The sequence below is a fragment of the Narcine bancroftii genome, chromosome 7 (genome assembly GCF_036971445.1).
Source record: "Narcine bancroftii isolate sNarBan1 chromosome 7, sNarBan1.hap1, whole genome shotgun sequence".
In the NCBI taxonomy this organism is placed as follows: Eukaryota; Metazoa; Chordata; class Chondrichthyes; order Torpediniformes; family Narcinidae; genus Narcine; species Narcine bancroftii.
This window is the reverse complement of record NC_091475.1, coordinates 155582061-155607931: the sequence shown is the minus strand read 5'-3', so window position 1 is coordinate 155607931 and position 25871 is coordinate 155582061. Positions and strand designations below refer to the sequence as shown.

The 25871-nt window shown below is 39.4% G+C and overlaps 1 protein-coding gene and 1 long non-coding RNA gene across 6 annotated transcripts in view; one reads left to right on the top strand and one right to left on the bottom strand.

Moving 5' to 3' along the window:
• The window catches only part of hikeshi (heat shock protein nuclear import factor hikeshi), a 57512-nt gene extending 51086 nt beyond the window's left edge, over positions 1-6426 (top strand). Inside the window, exon 6 of one of the 2 annotated variants that reach the window (XR_011342118.1) lies at positions 3707-3866. Coding sequence is in view for 1 of the 2 variants with exons in the window: in XM_069890907.1 (XP_069747008.1) it covers positions 3707-3761 (55 nt within the window). In the remaining variant the exon portion in view is untranslated. Of the gene's footprint in view, positions 1-3706 lie in introns of both variants that reach the window. The other variant, XM_069890907.1, reaches the window with a different exon arrangement.
• LOC138739248 (uncharacterized) lies at positions 2150-24134 on the bottom strand. Of its 4 annotated transcripts, none has more exons than XR_011342120.1 (5): positions 24101-24134; positions 15058-15190; positions 8289-8422; positions 7214-7279; positions 2150-3554 (listed from the first exon to the last, which is right to left on the bottom strand). It is a non-coding gene; the product is annotated as an uncharacterized lncRNA (long non-coding RNA). The 4 variants fall into 4 exon arrangements; XR_011342119.1 differs by lacking the exon at positions 24101-24134 and adding an exon at positions 21943-24056; XR_011342121.1 differs by lacking the exon at positions 24101-24134 and adding an exon at positions 23868-24056.
• Between the last annotated feature and the right edge of the window lie 1737 nt (positions 24135-25871).

Here is a 25871-nt window from a genome sequence, read left to right as displayed (position 1 = left end):
CCACCTCCTCTCTTTACTTTCATTAGCATCTGCGACCTGTCGCCCAACTCACATGTAATAAACCCCTTACGAAAAATGGCCAAACCAAAGACAGAAAACAGGACCTTTCAAGACAGGTGGGAAGCAAACTCTGACCCCAGGGTTTGATGAACTTTCATCTAAGAAGAGATGCCAAGAATCTGGTTTAGACCCAGGTGCATCAGAGTAAATCACAGTGTAGCAAGCTAAGCTTGGATTAATATTTTCTTTGGTTAACTTTGGACTGTTCATAGTTGAAAGATTGGATTTTCATTGAAGCAAGTTGTTATTTTTTTGACTTGTTGGCTTGTGAAAAAAAATACATTTAAAAGGAGCTTAAAGGCTATAGAGAAATATATATTGAATATTTTATTTCTCATTTGTTAATGCTTCTTCTGGAAAGAGTTTAACCAAAACTATTATTAAACATTTATTTTAATAAGAAAAAGTTTAACATTACATATGTTGAAAGAAGAGAAATATTTAGTTTGGCCCATGACTTAGTCCAAGTTTTTAATTTTGGCCCTCTATGAACTTGAGTTTGACACCCCTAATATAGACCAATATCTCTACTTAACTCAGACTATAAGATAATAGCGAAATTATTAGCAAACAGATTGGACGATTGTGTACCTAAAATAGTAAAACAAGATCAAACTGGATTTATTTATTAAGAAAAGACGAACAGCGGACAATGTCTGCAAACTTATTCATCTAATCCACTTGATAGGGAAGGAAATAAGAAACTAACAGTGGCTGTTGCTCTAGATGCAGAAAAAGCCTTTGACAGAAAAATATATATATATTGGATTAAAGCATTGTATAATGGACCATTGGCGAAGGTAACAGCAAATGGATATGTATCAAGTCATTTTAAATTAAGTAGGTCAACAAGACAGGGATGTCCACTATCCCTCTCATTGTTCTCCTTAGCAATAGAACCTTTGGCAGAACTGATAAGAACAGAAAATAAAATAAAAAGGATAAAAATAAAGGAGAAGGAGTATAAAATCAGCTTATTTGCAGATGACATCATAGTATACCTAACAGAGACAGAGGTATCAGTAAAAGAATTACATAAGAAATTGAAGGAATGTGGAGAAATATCTGGGTACAAGATCAATGCAAATAAAAGTGAAGTGATGCCAATGAGTAAAACAGACTATACAGAATTTAAAAAAGAATCACCATTTAAATGGCAAGCACAAGCAATCCGATACCTAGGGATCAGGTTACATAATAACTTAAGCCACTTGTACAAACTAAATTATCAGCCACTAATAAAGAAATAAAGAAATTGCAGGAAGACTTAGAACATTGGAAAAAAATTACCACTAACGTTGATAGGGAGGGTAAACTGCATTAAAATAAATGTGTTCCCAAGGATACAATACTTATTTCAAACATTTTCCTTTAACATAAAAATTCTTTAAGTAACTAAAGAGAATAATAAGGAAATTCTTGTGGAAAGGGAGGAATCCAAGGGAAGCGTTAGATAAATTAACAGAGAGGTATAATCAAGGTGGTTTACAGTTACTAAATTTTAGAAATTATTATAGAGCTGCTCAATTGAGGTATTTATCAGATTTTTACCAGATAAGGGAAAAAGCAGAATGGACTAAGATAGAACGAGATAAAATAGGGGAAAAGGTATCTGAACATATATTTTATAAGTGGGATGAAAAGCTGGCGCAATATAAAATCTCACCAGTACTGCATGATTTACTTAATATATGGAAGAAGATCCACTTAGAAAGGAAATAACTGAATTATCAAATACCAAAATTATTATTGACGCAAAATCCGCTAATCCCTTTTACAATAGACAACCTTTCCTTGAGAGAATGGGAGAGAAAAGGAATGAAAAGAATAGAAAATTATTTTTTGGAAAATAATTTATTAACATTTGAACAGTTTAAGTACAAATATGGAATAACTCATGGTACAATGTTTGCATTATCATCAATTGAAAGTGTATTTAAAGGATAAATTGGGAAACAGCTTGAGATTACCTGAAGGAAGCAGCTTTGAATACGTGATTACAGACAGAATGATAATGAAAAGATTTATAACCAACATGTACATTAAGCTGCAAGATAAGGAAAATAAAATAAACTATAAACCTAAGCAGAAGTGGGAAAAGGATCAAAACATAAAGATAAAAAATGAAGTATGGGAAAAGTTATGTTCTGGAACTATGAAGAATACAATAAACACAATGTTATGCTGATACAGTATAATTGGTTACACAGGGTATATATTACTCAAAAATTTAAAAAAATGGGATTCAACATTATCAGATAGATGTTTTCGCTGTAAGAAGGAAATGGGAACAACATTACATGCAACTTGGGCATGTACGAAAGTAAATACGTTTTGGGAAGAATCAAATCAGATACTAAATAAAATTACAAAAAATAGCATACCAAAAAAACCAGAGATATTTCTTTTAAGTAACAAAGGAAGTAGAGAATTAGGCCTCAAATTGGATAAAGTGCAAAAAAAAATTCATTATGACAACCTTAGCGATAGCAAAAAAATGTAAAATGTCAACTTGGAAAATGGAAGAGAGCATGAGTATACAGTAATGGTACATGGAAATGAATAAATGTATTCCATTGAAAAAAATTACATATAATTTAAAAATTAAAGTCACAATGTTTGGACAAATATGCGAACCATACATGGAACATATCAGAGAGAGCTTGCCTATGACCTCCATCCCCTAAAATGAGAATGAAAATGATAAGAAGACAAAATGACTAGATTCAGTGTGTAATAAATAGATGATGCATTTTTCTTGTTTATTTTCCTTTGTGTGAAAATATTGTTTTATAGTTTTATTGTATTGTATATGTTGAATATTTATGGGTATTGGAGGGGGGAGGATAGAAGGGAGGGAGGGAAGGGGGGGGTGAAAAGACCACTGTATAAATTTAATGAGATATGTTTGTACATATTTTGGTTGAGATGGTTCATAGTGTGAAAAATAAAAAATTATTAAAAAAACACATCATCTGGGAGTCCAGTTTGTGGCCAAAGAAGCTTCTGTCTGTTCCCCTTACTATAGAATCCCCTTTAACTATTGCTCTTCCACCCTTCTTCCCTCCCTTTTGCACAGCAGAGCCACTCATAGTGCCATGATTTGGCTACTGCTGCCTTTCCTGATAGGTCATCTCCCCCAACGATGTCCAAAGCAGTATTTCTGTTTTGGAGGATGACACCGCAGGAGGCTCCTGCAGTACCTTCCTGTTACTGCTCTTGCTGTTGATCACATAATCCCTATATTTCTCTGGTGTGTGACCAACTTACTAAATGTGCTATCCATCACATTCTTCACATCCTAGATGCTCCAAAGTGAGTCCATGTGCAGCTCCGTTTCTGACAATATTTTTGATGTCTTTCAGTTTCATCCAGTGCAGTGGAGGGGAGACTGAGTTTATACTATTTGAAGTTGTATCTTGACATATATTCACATATGATAGTGTATTTTCAGTTTCGTTCCCTTTTCTTCATTGGTTATTTATTATAAAAACCTATAAAAAGATTGAAAAGGGATGAGATTAGTTAAAGTCGACAAATGACCAACTTAATTTTAGTAAACATGCCAAGAAAACCAGTGTAATTTTTGATTTTCTATTTTGCTAATTATGCCACTAATCCCTGTATTTCTTTTTCCATTTGTCAGGTACGAGAATTTCCACAGAAGATTGTCCCAAAACCCAAATTTTTGGAAATCATAAACTGAATGCTGCAGATGTTAATTGTTACAACACTGTTCATCTGTTTAAACTTATTTTTATACATCCTTTCCTAGATGTCATTCTAAATACAAGCTTTCATAGTAATCAGGCTGGTTTGAAACTTATTTTGGAATACCTGTCATATTTGTATTCCAAAAAGAAACATTTTTAATCATGTTTGAATAACCTTTATTATTGCTTTCAAGAATTGGCTCTAAATTGCAATTCAGCACTGATTTAGAAGTTGTATTTCATTGCAAAATTTCATTATATTAATGACACAAACGTGTTGTTAGTCGTCGAGAAAAAAAATCAGAGGGATACAAGTACAACTCTTTAAGAAACGATGCAATGTTTTCTTATAGTATCCAAAATACTCTTGTCACTTCTTTTCTTAGATCCCTGGTATGTATAACTTACAAAAATATGGCTGTGTTTAAATGTTATGCTTTATCTGGATCTCTCAGTTCCAATCATTTCTATATTATCTTTAGAGATGACACAACCATACAATGGGAGTAAAATTTAGCCTTACAGCCTATTTGAGTCAGCACTGCTATTCAAATCATGGTTGATGTATTTTTCCTTTCAACTCCATTCTCCTGCCTTCTCCCCATAACCTTAGATGGCCATCAGAATCAAGAACCTATCAATCCCTGCTTCAAATATTGCCAATGATCTTGGGCTCTGCAGTGATCTGTGGCATCAAAGTTCACAGATTCACCACCATCTGGCTAAAGAAACTTCTCTTCATTTCTGTTATAAAAGGATCCCCATTTATTCTGAGGCAGTGCCTTCTGGTCCTAGACTCTTCCACCATTGGAAACATCTCCATGTCCATTTTATCTAACCCTTTCAAATTTCGATCTGTTTCGATGACATCCCCTTGACCTTCTGAACTCCAGCAAGTACAGCTGAGAGCCATCAAATGCTGCTCATACATTAACTCTCTTATCCCTGAGATCTTGTAAACCTCCTCTGGACCCTCTCCACATCCATCCTTAGATCTGTGGTCCAAAGTAGTTGTCACTGACAACCAAACAGAAAAGATCCCCTTTATCCCACTCTTTTCCTTCTGCCAGTCAGCCAATTTTTTATCCATCATAATCTTTCCCATAACACTATTGGATCTTGTTTAACAGCCTCATCTGAAGCACCTTTTCAAAGGCCTTTTGAAAATCCAAGTAAACAAATTAATTTATTCTCCTTTATCTGTCCTGCTTGTTTACTTCCTCAAAGAACGCCAACAGATTTATCAGACAAGTAGGAAAGCATGCTGACTTTGGCCTATTTATCCTTTGCTTTTAAGTACTCTGACACCTCACCCTTAATATTGGTCACTGACATTAGGCTAACTGGCCTATAATTTCCTGTCTTTTGCCTCTCTCCCTTAAAGAGTGGAGTGACATACACATTTCCAGTTCTCTGCAACCATTCCCAACTCTTAACGATTCTGGAAAGATCACTACTAATGCATTCACAATCTCATCAGCTGTCTTTCAGAACCCTGGGGTGCTGTGTATCCAGATCTGGTTACATCCACCTTCAGCCCATTTAGTCTCCCAAGCACCTTCCATTTTGGAATAGCGACTACATTTACTTCTGCCTCCTGACTCTTGAATTTATGGAACTAGAAAGAAAGATACTTCTTTCTTTTCTCGTACTTTTAACATCCAAATACTAGGGAGAGAAAAAAATGAAAAATTGTGTTGCAGGATTTTGATTTTTGTAAAATGCAGAATAATAATTTGTAATGCTTGTGTAAGCAAGGGCTAAAATTCTGATTATATTGCAGAATCAATCAAAGCTCCATTTTTTTTGAAGCATTGCCAGGATTCCCATCATGCAAAAATGCCCCTTGGGATATTTTGTTTGTAAATTAATGAATGGTGGTATGTTTCTATCAGAAGTCCTGTGTTTAACATTATTGAGTTTGGTTTTGTAGTATACTGATGGAATTAAGTGGATTGAAATGCTAAATCTTGTATCGATTGGAATCGATGGACAAGTAAAAGATAAGCTTTCTAGCTCTGTGCCTCATACTCAAATCCTCTCACACAGTGTTTGTAGGAAATGAGGTCATAAGATGTCAGGGCAGAATCAGGCCAAATGACCCATCAAGTCACTATTTGAATCAACCCCACTCTCCAGTCTTTCCCCATAACCTTTGACACCTTTAAATGTACTCAATGACTTGACCTCCACAGCCAATAAACTCCTTAATTTCACGACCCTCTGCAGCTGAAGAGCAGGTTGAGACTTGTGGATGGGGAGGCATAGAGGAAAAGCAGAAATATGAAGGGAAAGCTAAATACAGAATAAATGTAGCAAAGGAAACTCACAACTAACAAGTGCCATACAATTCAACCCAATCAACATTACTAATGAGCAATAAATTTAGTCAGTAAATGGATAGCTGGTACTTAATAAATATAGTATTGACCAATTATTGGCCCTAAGCATAAAGATATTGTTGCATTGAAGAGATTTCAGTCATCCTTGTTAATTGAAAGGCTTATAAAAGAGCTGCTGGTGGGGAAACAAGAACACTTCCTTTGCAAGCTTTTCAAGCAACGATTAACAGCTGAATGGAAGATTGAAAATGCATGGAATTGAAATTTGTTCCAAATATTACTGAGACAATAAATACTTGCTATTCTAACGATTCAATTGAAATGAGGTGCATTACTAAGAAGGCTTTTGGAGACTTTCAGGCATCATTTCAGAAACTGGAAGAGAATCACAAAAATTGATCTCAAAATCTTTATGAAGTTCATCAAAATAGTAAGTAATATTAGAAAATAGTTTATAGCTAAAGTTTTATTTTGTAAGTGCCATTAATGTAACAATTTAATTTTCATCAAAGCAGAGCTTTTAAAATTGTTTTTTCTTTCCTATTTATTGATTATCTCTTATTGAAATGGGGACTAAGTGAAAGAAAATATTTTGCATGACAACTTTCTAGGTATCCTTAGCAACTAATTCAAACACAATTGCAAATACTTGCCTCCAATTTGAAATTAATAACAAAGACACATCAATGCTCATTTGCTGAAGAATGTGCCTATTTGGTTAAGAAATGTTTCCTCAATCGAAGGTCTATCTTGATTTTTAGATGATGATCATTAATTCCAGACCACCCATCCAGCCAAAAGAATAATTTCCTCTATTTATTGACTTAAATAAAAAATATTTTGGAAGCTCATTTCATAAGTTTCTCTATTTAAAGTTAAATGGGAAAGTCTTCAAATGCTGTGATTATAGTGCAGTCCTTAGTGGTGGAGAAACTGAGCAGATCACACAGCATGTATAGAAAGCAACAATTTGGGCCTGAGCCCTTTGTCAAGGTATGAGCAAAAAGCAGGCAGACATCTGAATAAAAATGTTGGGGGAGTAGAGGCTTAATGTTTAAATTGGGAGCTACCACTTAATGATATACATAATCTTTGTACTTTAACTCCTTGTTTTCAAGTGTCTTCATGGTTAGTCTGTGCTTCAGATCTGCAGAGAATAATTGCCTAATAAAGTAAGAGAAGAAAAATAGAAATGAAAACTAAAAAATTCCAACAATTTCTTGCAGTTACATAGCCATATTCTTTTATTTCACAATTCTATTTCCACTTCTGAGGTTAGGGTGTTAAGCAGATAGCACCTGCTTCCTGCACTTTTTAAAAACAAAAAAGTTTTCTAATTGAACCTTTTCAGACAATGCAATTAAAAAAAAACAAACCAATACCACTGAAATATTTTATTAACCTTCACTGGAGGATTTCTTCCCACTGTGGGTTACATTGGCCTTAATTACGTCCTTTCCATTTCCTGCAGTTGTGGTCATGCCCTTCCTTTCAATTTGGAATCATAATAAAATCCCTTTTGTACTTCCCAACTGTTCCACCTTCCAAATTTAATGGATCACTTGTATTAACTTTGTCAGAACCTTTGTAATAGTGCAAATTATATCTTTCTTCTTCCCTCAATGTTCAGAAAGAGTTGGTCATTTTGGATAAAGTGATTGTGTTTTTAGAAGTGGAGGAAGTTCTTCACTGAGTTGAATGTTTTAATTTCTCTCCTCCAGAGAACTGAGGATTGAGTTCTGCATATTTAAAACAAACTGATAAAATTCATACGCCAAGAGAATGTGGAAAAGTGTCAGGTATGGACTGGAGGTAGCAAATTGTTTATTGAGTTTTGGAGAAAGTTTTATGATCTGCTGTTACTTTTTTACTTTTGCTCCCCCTGAAACTTTATTCTACAACTATTTCCATTCCTAGAAACTGAGAAATTTTACCATCATTTTCAACTTGTTTTTCTTATCATTGAATACATTTTACATTTGCTGCACACAATTGTGACACCTTATGGAGCTGACCAAACACAAATTAATGTATTACTTTACTAAATGCACGTTTTGGAAGCATGACGTAGAACTTCTGGTTGTGTGCAATTTCAATTCTGTATCACATTCCCCGACTACCATTTACACCATTTCTCATGAAATTCAGTTACACCTTAGGGAAAAATACTAACTCTGAATTTGATGTTCTACAATTTCAAAGTGTGATCTTCATTTCCTTTTTCATATGGAAGGTTTTGATTGAGTCTTCTGTTATTTCTGCTGACTTCCATCCTATTGTGGACCATGCCTTTTTTCTCTTTGTTTTCTGGATTGTTACATCAAAAATTAGAAATGCAATGGGTTTAATATCTCTGACTTGAAACAAATGCCTCAGATGTTTGATGACCTACTTTCCAGTAATTTTAGGTTTCTCTTGGATTTCCAGCGGCCTTTGAATTAATAACACCAGTTGATTTGACTGATGAACATAGTTAAATTTTAGTTGTAATTGAAATTTAAACAATCCAATGAAATGCCGAATAAGATGAAAATGTGAGGATTCGTTTCTACCTTGGGGTTCAATAATGGTAGAATTCATTTCCGTATGTCAGTGGAAACCATCAAATGTGTAAATTGTTGCATGGCAGACAATGTTTCAAATGAATAGATAGGCTCTGTGATTGTATAACTTCCAGCAGGTTAGAATTTTACTTCTGTCACAAAGTTTTAATAATAACCATATAACCACTTACAGCACAGAACAGGCCATTTCGGCCCTACTAGTCCATGCCGTAGCAAATCCCCACCCTCCTAGTCCTCCTAGTTCTTAATTTTTAATTAAGCAATTGATTATGAATTGTGGACAAATTATCATTGGAAACTGAGGATGTAGAATGAAACACTTAATAAAATTCTATTCCATTCAAATGCAGGTGTAATCCAAATACAGGTTTGATGGAGGTCTGATTAGGAAGAACAAAATGTAGAACAGATTCAATGCACTTGAATTCACCCCCCCCCCCCCCAATTAATACCAATTTTTCTTGTAATTAAAAATAGAAGGAAAGAAAGATGCTGCACATTTTTTCTAACCCAGAAGTTGAAAGCTTCATTATAAAATTTCACCTCTTTCAATCATACCTCCCAAATACAGAATACCTGTACTCAATTTGGTCACTTAATTAACATTAATTGTTCATTTTATTTTGAAAACTTAGTTATGTTTCTAAATTCAAATAATTATTTTAGTCAGAGTACAAAATCATTATTAGAATTATGAATAAACATTTATCCATTATTGAATCACAGGTTTGACTAGTATTTTGATTCACATTGCCACTACATCATTTTTTTGGGGGGGGTTCTAAATAATTTCTGGTTTCTGTTTTAATAGTTAAAATGAAAATTTATCTTTTTTTTAGTGTTCCAACCTTTAAATCCAAACCAAGTAAGGAGGTAGGGTTGGAGTCATAATCAGAAAACAGTTCTGATTATCACACATCACATTGTGTGTATTCTTGGATATTAAAATCAGAATTTATTGTTATGAACATGTCACAAAATTTGTTGTTTTGCAGCAGCTTCTCTGTGAAAATATTGCTAGAAATTACATTTTTTTTAAAACTAAATAAACTGTGAAAAGAGAAGAGAAAGTGAGGTAGTGTCTGTGGTTCATTGTCCATCAGAAATTTGATGGCAGAGGGTAAGAAGCTGTTTTTTGTACCATTGGATGTTAATCTTCAGGCTCCTGTACTTCCTAATAGTAGCAGTGAAGAGGGCATGGCCTGGGTGGTGAGGGTCCTTAAGAATGGAAACTGCTTTCTTGAGGCACCACCTCTTTTAAATCTCCTCAGTGGAGTGGAGACTAATCCCCATGATAGCACTGGCTGAGTTTACACTCTCTGTAGTCTTTTCGTGCCCAGTGTATTGGCACCTCCATACCAGACAATGCTCTCTGTACACCTATAGAAATTTGCAAGAGACTTTGGTGACATACCAAATCTTTGGAAAGATGCTGCGAGAATAACATAGTTTAAATACTTAATTTTAAAAATTACTATTTTAAAAAAAGAAACTATTATCAAATCCAAAGTATTGGTTTATTTGAAATTCTCGCTGATGAAGAATGTCCTCTTTCAAGACTTGACCATGTAATGTAGGCTCGCACTTTGAAAATTGTAACACCAAAACTGTATGTTCTCCACATGGAACAGTACAGCACAGGACTAGGCTCTTTGGCCCATCGTGACTGCTCTGATCGTGATGACAAATTGAACTCTTTTGCCTGCTCAAGAATAAATCTCCATTCCCTGCATACTTAACTGCCAATTAAACTCTCCTGCCATGTCAACTTCAACATTACCCCTGGCAGCCCATCTCAGTTACCTACTATGCTCTTGGTGGGGTTGGGGGAACAGAAAATTTCCCTACCTATCTCTAAATAACTCTTTTAAATTAAGTTCTTCCAGTGTTTGATATTTTACCTTGTTGGGGGGAGGGGGAGAGAGAAGATTCTGACCACATACCCTATCTATGCCTCATAATTTTCTAAAGTTCCATCAGGTTTCCTTCAGCCTCTCATATTCTAGGAAAGATGACACAAGTTTGTCAAAACTATCCTTGTAGCTCATAACCTTCTAATCCAGGCAGCATCCGAAGCCTCCATATCCTTCCTGTGGTGGAGCAACCATAATTGCACACTATCCTTCTAGTGCAGCCGATCCAAAGTTTTATTTGGCTTTGTTACTCTTGTCATGAAAGCCCTTCCCACTGAAGGCAAGCATACCATATTCCATCTTGCTTTCAGGAAGCTATGGACTTGGAACACAATATTTCTCTATGCATCAATGCTGTTAAGAGCCCTACCATTAACTGTACATTCCCCTTCCATTTGACTTTGCACATGATTTGAATAATAACCTCTAACATTTCTCTTCCCATTACATTAACTGTGCTATGTTCTGCTGCATCCTTCAAGAGACTTCTACATTGTCCATAGCTCCATCAATCTCTGTATCATCTGTAAGCTTATCTACCCACCCACTTTTTCATCCAAATCATTTATCCATATCATAAACATAGTCCCAGCACTGATTACTGCAAAATACCATTAGTCTTGGACCTTCAACCAGAATAACACCTTTGACCACTACCTCTGTCTTCTATGGGCAAACCAATTCTGAATCCAAGCCATCAATTCATTTTGGATCATAGACATCATTACCTATTGGATCAGGTAAGCAGTTATCTTGTGCCCTTCAATCTGTCCCCATATTACTTTTTCCTTTTCATTGATAGCCATTCTAGAAATAAGTATGAGATAATTTCATTTTAGTTGTATGTGATCATTTCACAGCCTCAACTGGTATGATAATAATTAATTCTTTCTGCTCTCTGACCCAAGCTGCTTGTTTTGGATTTTGTTATGTGTTGCTAAAGTAAATAACTGCATTTATCCACATTGTACTTCTCTGCCATGATTTTTTTCCTGCCTATTTTCTCAACCTATCCAAATCAACTCGAAGCTTCTCTGCATCATCCTCAAGGCAAGCCCTGCAGGTCGGCTCCTTCTCATCCACAAACTTGATATGAAATTTCCTGATCCAAATACTTAATGAATAGCTTGAGGTTTGACTCCAATTCCTGTGATTCTTCAATAGTCACTGCCTGCCACTCAGAAAGTGACCTTTCCTGTTCACCATCCAGTTTTTTTATGCTTTAAATTTGTACACTAACCAGCTGCCTACCAACTGATGTATCTGGCTGATTTGTATCTTTGGGCTGGTGCAGCAGAAACAGGCAGACAGATGATTTGATGCTGATCATTGAATCTGCTGTCAGGATTGCATCCATCTCATCCCTCCTCTCACCCCAACTTTCTGTCGTGATTGGGAGATAAATCATGGCATTTGATTGCATTGATTGCATACCGATATTTGACTTGCTTGGAGTTAATCTGTGTTGCTATTTTTTTTGAGCCAATGTTTATCCACTAATAAGGAGATGCACAGATGTATCAGATTTTCCAAGTCATTACTGGGAAAAGAAACAATCTCTATCGGTGGTCCCGCAGACCTTATCAACTTCAAAGGATGCTGATGGTATTAACATATTGCTGCCTCTTAATGTCATTTTAACATTTGGCAAAGTATAACAATAATTATAGCCTATATTTACAAGTAACCAATTTCAACAGTGTTATGGATGCTTAATTCTATTACCCTTATGAGGAACTGTTAATCAGGGCCAAACAGAAGGAAACTAGCCCCTCTTCCATGCTTACTGTGTTAACACTTTGACAGATTGCAGCTTTGATCTGCTGAGAGCTGAACCCACATAAAATTTTCAGATCTCAGAGAATGCAGACTGATGGTTGACAGTAACCGTGAAGAACCACCCCTCTGCACACTCAAGTCTCCTGATGATCCCATGTTCTCTGTATCTGAGGATGTGTGCTGCCTTCAGGAGAGTGAATCTGTGGAAAACATCTGGCCTTGATGGAGTACCTGCCAAGTATTAAAGTCTGTGCTGACCAACTTTCCAATAAATTCACAGATATCATTATCTCACCTGTTTCAAACAGGTGTCAAGAAGAGTGTGGTAAGGGAAGTCATGTGATGGAGTAGTGGCTGGTTGAGTGGAACCAGCCCTCTCCAGAGAAAAGAAAAAAAAAGTTTGAAAAAACAGAGCTCAATAAACATAAAATACAGGAAGAGAAAGATAAAGTTACAGCGAAGAGACAGACGATGGCATCTAAAAGAGAAAAAGTAAGAATAACAGAGGAAAGGGAAGAAAGAAAATCACTGGAGAAGAAAGAAGAAGGCCTTACCTGCATGTCGGAGCAGAGAGCCACCATGGAGAGGAGTGGCCGATCTCCGATGTTGGTGAGTCCCCAGAGGAGCGATGTCCTCCCGACCGGTAGACTTAAAAAATGACTCTCAGAGCCAAGAAGAAACTTGCAACTGTGCATGCATGAAGAGTTGCGCATGTGCAGTGCGCAAGTAAAAGAAAAGGTTAATACCGGCGGGAGGGGGACTTGGCTGAGGAGCGGCCAGCTGCGGATAGACGCCCAGTATCGGGACGTTCGGCTGGGGGGAAGTAAGCAAGAAAGAAGGGCTGGAAGAGGGTGAGCGACAATAGGACGACCTGCGGCAGCGAGTCAGCCCAGCAAGGATACAGAAGCAGCTCACCAGAGAAGGATGAAGATACACAGATACAGAGAAGAAGATGACACAGACATAGATACAGATACAGAAGATGAGGAGGAGGAAGAAGATCAAGAATTTCAAATGAAAGAAGGTGTTAAAATAGAAGGACAAAATTTAGATAAAGCCTTTTTTTTGAAGAACAAATTAGGTCATTAAAAGAATGGCTATCATTAGAATTTAGTTCAATCAAAAGAAAAATGAAAAGAGCTGAAGACAGAATGCAAAGCTTAGAGTTGGTCATGACTGAAATAGGGAAAAGAGTAGAAAATGTGGAGGAACGAGAAGCTGCTTTAGAAATGGAGATAAATGATTTAAGAGGGAAGATGGAAGAGAGCGAAGAAAAAAAATTAGAGACACAAGATTTATTGTCACAAAAAATTGACGTATTGGAAAATTACAGTAGGCAAAACAACATAAAAATAATGGCCTAAAAGAAGGCAAAGAAGTGTCAGATATGAAGAAATTTATAAAAGGATGGATCCCGAAGGTGCTGGGATTGACAGATTCACATTCACATGAAGAAATGGAAACCGAAACTGCCACCATATCAAAAACTGAGATCCATATTGGTAAAACTTCTAAGATATACAACAAGAGAAAACATACAAGCAGGCAAGAAAGAAGGTTAGAGAAGACAATAAGCCATTGGAATATAAGGGACAAAAAAATATTTTTTTTTACCCGGACATAAGCTTTGAACTTTTAAAGAAGAGGAAGGAATTCAACACGGAGAAAACAATCTTATGGAAGAAAGGGTATAACTTTATATTGAGACATCCAGCAGTACTCAAAGTATTTATTCCTGGGGACCCAAAGAAAGCCCAAGAATTTGCTAAACATTTGCAGGACAGGAGAAGAGAGGAGGAAGAGTGACAAGAAGGAAGACCGGCAATAAAATATACAAAAATATGTAAAATTATAAAGTAAAGATAATGTATGTTTAAAGATTTAAAGATGGATAAGAGAAGGCGAAGAAGGGGGTTAAAAAAAAGAGAGAGCTTTGTTATACGTATAGGAAAATAGTGTTTTCTGGGGGGGCTGGGGGTTGGAGAATAATGGTCACTGCGAAATTGGTTGATGGCTGCGAGTAAATTCGCAAACCGAATGGAAAGGGGAGTTGTGGTTGCCGTCAAGGGACAAGGGGCAATCCAAGGAGGGGAGGTTCATTTGGGGTTAAAGGGTTATTGCTTGTGAGGATTGTTTGGGTATTTCATCTCTTAAGTGCGTTGTCATATATTGAGATTAAAAAGTAAAACTTAAAAAACAGTAATGGAAAAAAAGAAGTGAAAATAAAGATATAAGATGGCCATATTGGACTATATGACTACAAACATTAATGGAATATATAACCAAGTTTAAGTGTATCCCATTGTTTTTAAAAAAAAAATCACATATAATTTAAAAGACAAAGTTACAATGTTTGAAAAATCTTGGGAACCATATATGGAACATAACAGAAAGAGCAGGGCTCGGACCACCACCGAAAATGATAAGAAGATAAACACGATCAGATTTAATGTGTATAAGTAGATGATGCATCTTTTTTGTTTGTATTCCTTTTGTATAAAGATATTGTTTTATTGTATTTTATATGTTCAATATTTACTGTTTTTGGAGGGGGGTGGGAAGGGGGAAGGGAGGGGTGGGGGAAAAAAAGAAAATGTCACTGTGAATATTTAAAGAGATGCATCTGTACATATATTGGTTGATATGATTTAAATAAAGAATTACGAAAAAGAGTGTGGTAACCTGCCTTAATAACTATTGGTCAGTCGCACTTGCTGGTGTTGAAGCATATCAGGTCCTGTCTGAGCGGTGACGTGGATACATTCCAGTTCATCTAACGTGGAAACAGGCCTAGGACAGATGCCATCTCACTTGATCACCTGGACAGTAAAGATTCATCATGATGCTCTTTATTGACTACAGTCAGCATTTAACACCATCATCCCCTCAAAATTGATCAGCAAACTCCAAGACATTGGACTCAAATATCCACTGTGAAAATTGGATCATGGATTTCCTCACCTCCAGATCAGAATCAGTGAAGACCATCTCCTTTGCAATCTCCATCAGTGCAGGAGCACCACATGGCTGCATTCTTATCCCCTTGCTCTACTCACTTTACACCTATGTCTGTGTGGCTTGATAGACTAATACACCATCTACAAATTTGCCAATGATACCATGGTAGTGGATTGTATGAAGAAAGGTGATAAGTCAGCATTCGGGAGGGAGATTGAAAACTTGGCTGAAAATTATACTCAAAGTCACCAAAACTAAGGAGCTGATTGTTGACTGCAGGAAGGGAAAGCCAAAAGGTATACAATCCAGTGATCATTGGGGGATCAGAGACGGAGAGGATGAGCAAATTTTTCTTAGGAGTTAATATGTCAGAGGATCTTTCCTGGACCCAACACACTCAAAGCATTGTAAAGAAACTACATCAGCGCCTCTACTTCCTCAGGAGTTTGCGAAGATTTGGTATGACACCAGGAACCCTGGCAAATTTCTGCAGATGTGTTCTGAAAAGTTTGTTGACCAGCTGCAACACGGTCTGGTATGAGGACACCAATACCCTGCATATAAAGCCCTACAAAAGGTAGAGGACACAGCCCAGGACATCACATGCAAAACTCTCCCCACTATTGAAAATATCTACAGGGAATGCTACTGTTGGAGGACAGGTGTGGATCAAGGATCCACACCACCCAATAAAAGCTCTGTTCTAACTGCTGCCATCAGGAAAGAGGTAGAGGTGCCACAAAGACTTGCACCACTAGGTTCAGCAACAGCTGCTACCCCTCCACTTCCAGACTCCATAACAACCAACTCAATCAGGACTCTTGTGCACTTAAAAAAAAATTAATGATGTGGTCTCCTGTTTAATAATTGGTTGTTACAGATCACGTCAATGTCATTCAGTAGTTTACTCGTATATGATGCCTCTCCCTCCCCCCGGGAGAAAGGGAAAGGTAGAAATGACATGAAGAAAGTAAGTTAGAGGAAAAAGAAAAACCGAGAGGCTGCGTGTGGCATCGGCGCTTCCAGTGTGTGTCCATGGAGACCATGGGCAACCCCTTGCGTAGCCACTTTACTTAATCCATTTGTTAGTGACTCTCTATAAAGCTTTTTGTCGGGGAGTGGCTATATTTGTGCTCCTGTGTATTCGAGGTATGGCTACCATATTCCAGTGAAGGTGCTGTGTTAGTTCCTAAGGTTATACATAATTTTTTCGGGAATACAGCTTTGCATTTTGGTAGTTCATTTGCTGATGAGAAGAGGAGAGTTGCACTTCCAGGTCATTACTATACATTTCTTTTTGCCATAGCTAGAGATATAAATATAAATTGAATTTGGTTAATTTGTAGCCTTTGTCCATAAGGTTCCCTAGTAGATATTACATTGTGTCTGGCAGGAAGTCTACCTTTGTTATTTTGGTGAGTATGTTGGCCAAATCCTGCCAGAATGGGGCTACCTTTACACAGGAACTGGTGGCATGAAGAATGTTCTTTGCTCCACCCCACATCTGAAGCATGTTTCTGGCACTTCAGGTTTTGCTTGTGAATTTTTTTTTGTGGTGTGAGATAGAGCTGGTGCAAAAAATTGTACTGAACCAATCTATCTAGAGTTGTGACACTGTCCTTGCACCAGTCTGACCAACATCTTTTGTCAATTGTAATGCCCAGGTCTAACTCCCATCTTTCCTTTGATCTGTATAGGTTTAGTTTTGGACTTTCAGGTTGGAGTACAGAGTACATTCTTGATAGAAATTTAGATGCGTATCCCTGTCAAAGCAACCCTTCAGCCTCACTAGGTGCAGGCGGGGTCATTGAGGGGCCCCAGCTGTCCCTCAGGAATTATCTTAATTGGTGGAAACAGTGAAAGGTTCCTTAAGACAAATCTTATTTGCCTCTTAGCTGCTCGAAGGACATAAGTTGTCTCCCTTGGTAGTAGTCTTTGATATATCGAATCCCCTGTTGGTGCCAAATCTCCAAGATTTTATTGCCCTTGTTCATGGGCATCAATTCATTTTGAATCAGTAATACAGTGGGCAATATTTCCACTTTTTCCCTCAATGCATATGTTAATCTCATGCCTAATTTTAATCAGGTGTTTCAGTATGGGGTTGTCCATTTTATTTTTTGTTTTTCTTTTGCTATTAATTTTGGGTCCCATTTGTATATGAAATCCTTCACCGTCCTCTCCCTCATTGGGTGCAATCCCATTTGCACCCAGGCGGGTGGATCCCCCTCTTCCAAGAAGGATGCAAGGAACCTTGACTGAGCTGCTTGATGGTATTTCTTATAATCAGGTAATCTTAGCCCTCCCAGGCCATAGTCCCATGTCAGTTTTTTTTAGGGCTATTCTGGGTACTTTCCCATTCCAAATAAATTTTCTTATGCTGTCATTCAGCATTTTTTTTAAAGGGTTGTGGGAGTGGAATTGGCAAGGATTGGAAAAAGTATTGAAGTCCTGACATCACCTTCATCTTTATGCAGTTGACTCTTCCCATTAAAGAGTTGGGCAGGTCCCTCCACCTCATCAAGTCTCCCTCAATCTTCTCAAGCATTGGAGGGGGGGGTGGGGTAGTGTAGTTATGTTTATATAAGTTTTCCAGATTATTATCAATCTTGATTCCTAGGCACTTTATAGCTCCTGTCTGCCAACTGAAGTTGCTGTTTTTTGGTGTTCTTCATGGTCAAATTTATTCAATGGCATAATATTACCTTTTTCTATATTGGCTTTGTGGCCTGATATTGTACCATAGTCCTCCAGTGTGATGAGCAACTTCGGCAAGAACCTGGCCGGATCTTTCAGGTACAACAATACATCATCTGCCATTAAATTTATTTTGTGCTCACATTGACCCACTTTGAATCCCTTTATCAATGGATCTTTCCTAATAGCCTCTGCCAATGGTTCAATTGGTAGGGCAAACAGCCCTGGAGGAAGAGAACAGCCAAGCCTACTGGATCTACTAAGGGGAAATATTGGTGTTGTTTATCCATTTGTACTGACTTTTGTCCATGGTTTATCGTACAATGTTTTTATCCAGTTAACAAACATCCCATTCTAAATTTTTCCAGAACTTTAAAGAGGAAAGGCTATTCTAGCTGATCAAAGGCCTTTTCTGCATCATGTGAGACTATTATGCTTGGATCTTGCTTTGTCTGTGCCAAATATATAATGTTGAGTAGTCTATTTAAGTTATTGGTGGAGTGTCTTTTCCTCATGAAGCCCACTTGGTCTGGATCTATCAGTTTAGGAAGATATCGACCCAACGTGCCAGTGCCTTGGCTATTATTTTGTAGTCTGTACTTAATAGTGATATGGGTCTGTACGAGGATGGCTTTGTTGGGTCCCTGTTTTTTTTTCAAGTATCATCACAACGATGGCTGATTGGGAAAAAAAACTCCGGAAGACTCTGCATCTCTGCCACCTGGCTCACTATCCTCATTAACAATGGTATCAGTAAATCTTTAAATTCCTTATCAAACTCAGGGGAAGCCATCCTCTCCTGAAGACATGTTTGTTTGCAAGGTTCCCAAGGCCTGTTCAATTTCCTCATTAAAAAGTGGGGCATATAACTCCATCTGGTCCTCTTGGGCCACTCTCGGGAGTTCAATCCTCGCTAAGAACTCCTTAATTTTATTCGTATCTCTTGGCGCCTCAGTTTTATACAATTTCTTATAATAGTCCCCATCATTCATAGGCATTACTTCACTCTTTCCTGCATTAACTTTATAACCTGATATCGAACCATATTCTGCCAATTGTACATTTATTTTCTTCAATGAGGTGTCTTTTTTAAAAAAAAATATTAGTGTATCCCATAATAAAAATTTGTTATCTGTTGAGGGCAGTTCTTTTCACAGAACAGGGCAATTTGTCCTCTTACAAAGGAGCAGAAGTCTGGATCTCTCAACCATGTAGTATTAAAGCACCATCTATATGCATTTGCCTGATTTTCAGGCATTGTTATCTGTAGAGTTAGCAGTGAGTGATCTGATACTAGCCTTGCTAAGTATTCCAAATTAAGGACTCTGCTCTCCAACCAAGCAGACATCAAAAAGTAGTCATTTCTGGTGTGAGAATCATGGGGGTTTTGAGTAAAAGGAATTGTCCCTGGCCTGTGGGTTCCTCTGTCTCACTTTATTTCTTATTAAAAAATTCTCTGTATTGCAGTCAGTTTGTTTACATTTGTTATCTGTTTACAGTTTTTTTTCACCACCAATAAATGGTAATTCTGCCTCACCCACAGAAAAGGAATCTCAAGCTTGTATGTGATGTCATGTATGTACATGTAAGGAAAATAAAAGGTGGAAAAGTCTCCATGGCCTAACAAGATATTCCCTAGGACCTTGAGGGAGGTTAGTGTAGAAATAGTAGGGGCTTTGAGAGAGATATTTAAAATGTCATTAGTAATGGGAATGGTGCCAGAGGATTGGAGGGTAGCTCATAGTTCCATTGTTTAAAAAAAAATTTGCTATGAGTAAATCTAGTAATTATAGGCCTGTAAGTTTGACGTCAGTGGTGGCAAGTTAATGGAAGGTATTAGAGATGTTATGTATAAATATTTGGATAGGTAGGGTTTGATAAGGAACTGTCAATATGGATTTGTAAAGGGAAGATCATGTTTGACAAACCGTAAGACATTTTTTTGAGGCAGTTACTAGGAATATTGATGAGGGTAAGGCAGTGGATGTTGCATATATGAATTTTAGTAAGGTCTTTGATAAGGTTCTTCAGGGAAGGTTAGTTAGGAAGGTTCAATCATTGAGTATTAACATTGAAGTAGTAAAATGGATCCAACAATGATTGAATGGGAGATGCCAGAGAGTAGTGGTAGATAACTGTTTGTCAGATTGAAAGCCAGTGACTAGTGGTGTACGTTAGGGTTCAGTATTGGGTCCATTACATTTAATCTGGATGATGGGGTGGTAAATTGGATTAGTCAGTATGTGGGTGATACTAAGGTGGAGTAGTGAAGAAGGGTTTCAAAGCTTGCAGAGGGATTTAGGCCATTTAGAAGAGTGGGCTGAAAGATGGCAGATGGAGTTTAATGCAGATAAAGTGTGAGGTGTTAGATTTTGGTAGGGCTAAACAAAATAGGACATGCATGGTAAATGGTAGGGCATTGAAGAGTGCAGTAGAACAGAGGGATCTAGGAATAATGGTACATAGTTCTCTGAAGGTGAAATCACATGTGGATAGGATGGTGAAGAAAGCTTATGGTATGTTGGCCTTTATAAATTAGAGCATCGAATGTAGGAGCTGGGATTTTGTTAAAATTGTACAAGGTATTGATGAGGCCAAATTTGGAGTATTGTACACAATTTTGGTCACCAAAGTATAGGATAGATGTCAACAGATTGGAAAGAGTGCAGAGAACTTATTAGAATGTTGCTGGGGTTTCAGGGCCAAAGTTATAGGGAAAGGTCAAATAATTTAGATCTTTATTCTTTGGAGCATCAAAGGTTGAGAGGGTATTTGGTTGAGGTATTTAAAATTATTAGGGGAATGGATAGAATTGACATGGAGAAGCTTTTTCCTCTAAGAAAGGGAGAGGACATGAGCTGAGAGTTAGGAGGGAGAAGGTTTAGTGGAACTATGAGGGGGGCTTCGAGTTGTGGGTGTGCGGAATGAGCTTCCAGACTAAATGGTGGAGGCAGGCTTGATATTAGCATTTAAGGAGTTTTGTGTGTGTATATATAAAATAATGTGTATATGCATGTAAAATGGAGGGCTATGGGTTGAGTGTAGGTCAGTGGGGTTAGATGGGAGAAAGTGTTCGGCATGGACTAGAAGGGCCAAGTTGGCCTGTTTCTATGCTGTAATTATATGGTTAAATCTGAATCTGATTTTTATGAAAGAGGGAATAAAAAAATAAACCACACATGGCTCCACTGAACAGTTGTTGGAGGGGAAATCCTTGCCTCGTTTAACTAAAAATTTACACTAAACGGAGTGTTATTTGCATCTTTCAAGAGCAACAGTCTAAGTGCTTTGTGGTACATTTTGGAAAAATAGCTGCACTTGTTTAGAATCTGAACTGAAAACAAATGTTGGAGGTACACAGCAATTCATTGTCATAAAATAATCAATAAATTCAGGTTGAAGACCCTTTGGCAGAACTGAGGAGCACAGAAAAATGTTTTTTTATTAATTGCAGGGAAAGCTGTACTTCTACTCCCAACTTACAAGCAGAGACCGAAGACCACATCACCAGTGGTGAAGATGATAAAGGTATGGTCAATGGAGAGGGGGAGTAGGGAGCATTGCAGGATTGCTTTGAATCAGTGGACTGGAATATATAGACTTGAATGAATGTGCAACATGTGACACTGACTTCATCAAAACCTGAATGGATGAGTGTGCCCATGCGCAAATACCAGATGTGCCCATGCACAAATATGCCATACCTGGCAGGGTACTGAAAATCTGTGCCAACCAACTAGCTCAAGTGTTCAGACATTTTCAACTTCTCATTGTGGCAGTCAGAGGTTCCCATCAGCTTCAAAAGGGCATCAATCTTCCCAGTACCCATGAAGAGTAGTGTGGGGTGCCTCAATAACTACTGCCCAGTAGCGTTAACTTCTACTGTAATCAAATGCTTTCCAGAATTAACACGTACCTAAGTAAAGACCTGGACCCACTGCAAATCACCTATCGTCACAATTGCTCCATGGCAAATACAATATCGCTGGCTCTCCACTCAGCTCTGGATCACCTGGAAAACAGCAATTCATACATACGGCTGCTCTTCATCAACTACAGCTCAGCCTTCAATACCATTATTCCCTCAGTGCTGGTTAATAAGCTACAAACTCTGGGTCTTTGTAGCATCCTCTGCAACTGGATCCTTGACTTTCTCATTGGAAGACCACAGTCAGTAGGAATTGGAAACAATGTCTCCTCATTGGTCATCAACACAGACACACCCCAAAGATATGTGCTTAGCCCACTGCTCTACTCGTTTTACACCCACAACTGTGTGGCCAGGCACAATTCCAATGCCATTTACAAGTTTTCCAATGACACCACAGTTGTTAGCAAAATCACAAACGGCAATGAGAAAGCATACAGGAGGCAGATAAATCAGCTTCTTGAATGGTGCAATGACAACCTTGTGCTCAAAGGCAGCAAAACCAAGGAGATGATTGTGGACTTTAGGAAACAGTGACAACCCAGTCGTCATTGAGGGCTCAGTAGTGGAGAGGGTCAAGAACTTCAAATTCCTGGGAGTCAGCATCTCTGAAGATCTGTTCTGAAGCTTCCACGTTGATGCAATCACAAAGAAGGCTTGCCAGCGGCTATATTTTGTGAGGTGGTTCAGTATTGTCACCGAAGACTCATAAACTTCTATAGGTGTACTGCGGAGAGCATTCTGGCTGGTTGCATCATTGCCTGGTCTGTAGGTGCCAACTTTCAGGACAAGAATAAACTCCAGAAGGTTATTTACTCGGCCTGTGACATCACAGGCACCAGACTTCACTCTATTGAGGACATCTATATGAGGAAGTGTCTTTTAAAAAAAGGTAGCCTCTATCCTCAAAGACCTCGACTACCTGGCCATGCCCCCTTCACTCTTACCATTGGGGGGAGGAAAAGGTACAGGACCCTAAAGTTGAGCACTCAAGGACAGCTTCCCCATTGCCATCACGTTCCTGAATAATCAATGAACCTGTATTGATATGGTTATGTGTACAGGCTGGGCCAACCTCCTGATGACATCCTCTCCTGGACTCCTCCCATGTGACCCAGGCCATAAAGGTCAAGTCCCGTCTTCCTCTCTTTATTTTCCCTAGCCTTGACCTGGGCCAGCAGTCTCTTGTGTAATAAAGCCTATCATTCCCTTCAGTCGTTGTCTCTGTAATTATGGGGGCAACTGGTAGTGTCCAACAATTTATTACACAAGATTTTGAAGGTCTCCGGTAATGGAGAAGTTGCTGCACCCTGATCAGCTAGAGGGTAGACCCCAGGTCCTGGGGACATCTATATGAGTACTCTTCAAACATTGGGTGAACTGTTTTAATAATTTTCTCAACGCCACCTCTGATGTAGTCGATTCCGACGAGAAGAAGATGAAGGTCCTACAGGCACGAGTCAGCCAGAGGGCTTTCCAGGCCATCCAAAGCAGTGCAATCTACGTCGAGGTGATGGCTGAGCTGCGGACGCTGTACAAGCCAAAGGTGACCAAAGTCTACTCCATTTACCTGCTGGCAACTTGAAAACAACAGCCTGGTGAGTCCGCTGAAGAGTTCATCCGATCCTTGGTCATACTGGGAAAGTTCTTTGGGGAACCCCATGGCCACGATATCGTTGACCCAGTGCATGGAAGATCTGGTCTGAGACGCCTGTGTGTCAGGATTGAGGTCAGATTCTATCCGACGTCTCCTCGAGGAGGATCAACTCCCGCTAAAAAGGATGATCTGCCTGATCAGAACTCTAGACTCAGCCCAGGGCCACGCGGAGTCGATCACGGGCAGAAGTGGGCCTACCATGTACATCCTGCCGTGAGGGCCACCATCCTGGGACTCAGCATCGAGGGATACCGACCTGACCACTGCTGCGGTGATGCCGTCAGCATTGTTGAGATGAAACTTCTGCGGGCAGGCTAGCCACTCGAGACGCCCCTGCCCCGCGAAAGGAGCCACATGCTTGGGCTGCGGGAAGAAAGGCCATTACCAGAAGGTCTGTAGGTCCAGACCCCTGTCCAGGAGCAGCACAGCGTGTGTGCCCGAGGAACTTCCGGTACCGACTGGGTGTGTGGTAAGGGGGCGGCATCTTACCTGCTACCACTCCCAACTTCTAGGTCGCGGCCTACCATACTGATGATGTCACTTCCACTGCCACAACTCCACTTCCCCCTTCTCTGACAAGGGCAGCATGGTATCCCCACCGATGATGAGATGCCTGTCCTGGCGTCAGTAACCCTGAATCAAGCCAGCCTTGATGCAGATCAAGGTGAATGGGCATAAGATGAACTGCCTCTTTGAAAGCGGCAGTACAGAAAGTTTTGTCCATCCCAACGTGGTCCACAGACTTTCCCTTCCCATCAGGCCGATGACCGGATTGGTATCAATGGCAGCAAAAGACCAACAAACTTGTATCCGGGGGTACTGTGTAGCGTCTCTAACAGTGGGGAGTGTTACAATGATTTTGTATTGTTGATCATGCCTTAGCTCTGCACGCCGATCCTCCTGGGCCTCGACTTCCAGAATCAATTCAGGAGTATGATAATGGCGTTCAGGGGTCCCCAACTGCCGTTGACCGTTCTCAACCCCCGGCTCTCAACCAAGCACCCAGTTTCCGCCACCGTTCTGTAGTCTCACCACCTTACAGGTGGCCCCTCCATCGTTATTCGTGAACCTCATCCCGGACTGTAAGCCGAACGCCACCAAGAGTAGGTGCTATAGCACAGAGGATTATGGAGCTCATCTGGGCTGTGGTTCAGTGACTTCTGACGGAGGGGATCATTGCCCCTAGCTCCAGCCCCTGGAGGGTGCAGGTTCTCATGGTCAGAGGGGCAGGCAAGCCCTGGATGGTGGTCGACTATAGTCAGACCATCAACCGCTTCAACCAGTTGGACGCATACCTGCTACCCTGGATAGCCGACTTGGTCAATAAGGTTGCGCAATATAGTTTTTTCGACCATTGACCTTAAGTCGGCTTACCACCAGCTCCCCCTCCACCCGAGCGATTGAATCTACACAGGATTCGAGGCTGACAGCAAACTTTTCCACTTCCTGTGGGTGCCTTTTGGTGTGACTAACGGTGTCTCTGCTTTTCAGAGGGTTATGAACTGGATGGTGGAGGAGCACAAGCTGACGGCAACGTTCCCATATCTCAATAATGTCACCATCTGCGACCACGACCAGCAGGACCACAACACTAACCTTGCCAATTTCTTGTGTACAGCCAAGTCCTTCAACTTGATGTACAATAAGGACAAGTGCGTGTTTAATATAGATTGCCTGGTCCTTCTTGGATGCGTCGATGCACATGGTGTCATTGCCCCGGACCCTGACTGCATGTGACCACTCATGGAGCTCCCAGTCCCAAATGCCCGAAAGGCACCGAAGAGGTGTCTGGGGCTGTTTTCCTAGTACGTACAATGGGTGACCAATTATGCCGATAAAGCCCACCCCCTGATTAAGTCCACAACCTTTCCATTATTGGTGGAAGCCCAGGCTGCTTTTCATCAGATCTGAGGAGACATTGCAAAGGCCACAATACATGCCGTGGATGAATCCATCCCATTCCAGGTGGAGAGCGATGCCTCCGACTTCGCACTGGCTGCCACACTTAGCCAGGCAGACAGGCCAGTAGCATTTTTCTCCCGCACCCTGCATGGTCCCGAAGTACGGCACTCCTCCGTTGAGAAGGAGGCACAAGCAATCGTTGAGGTGTTGTGCCACTGGTGGCATTACCTGGCCCGTAAAAGGTTTACCCTGCTGACTGACCAGAGGGCCGTGGCCTTCATGTTCAATACAAAACAGCGGAGTAAAATCAAAAATGACAATTCATTGGTGGAGGATTCAGTTATCCACCAATAATTAT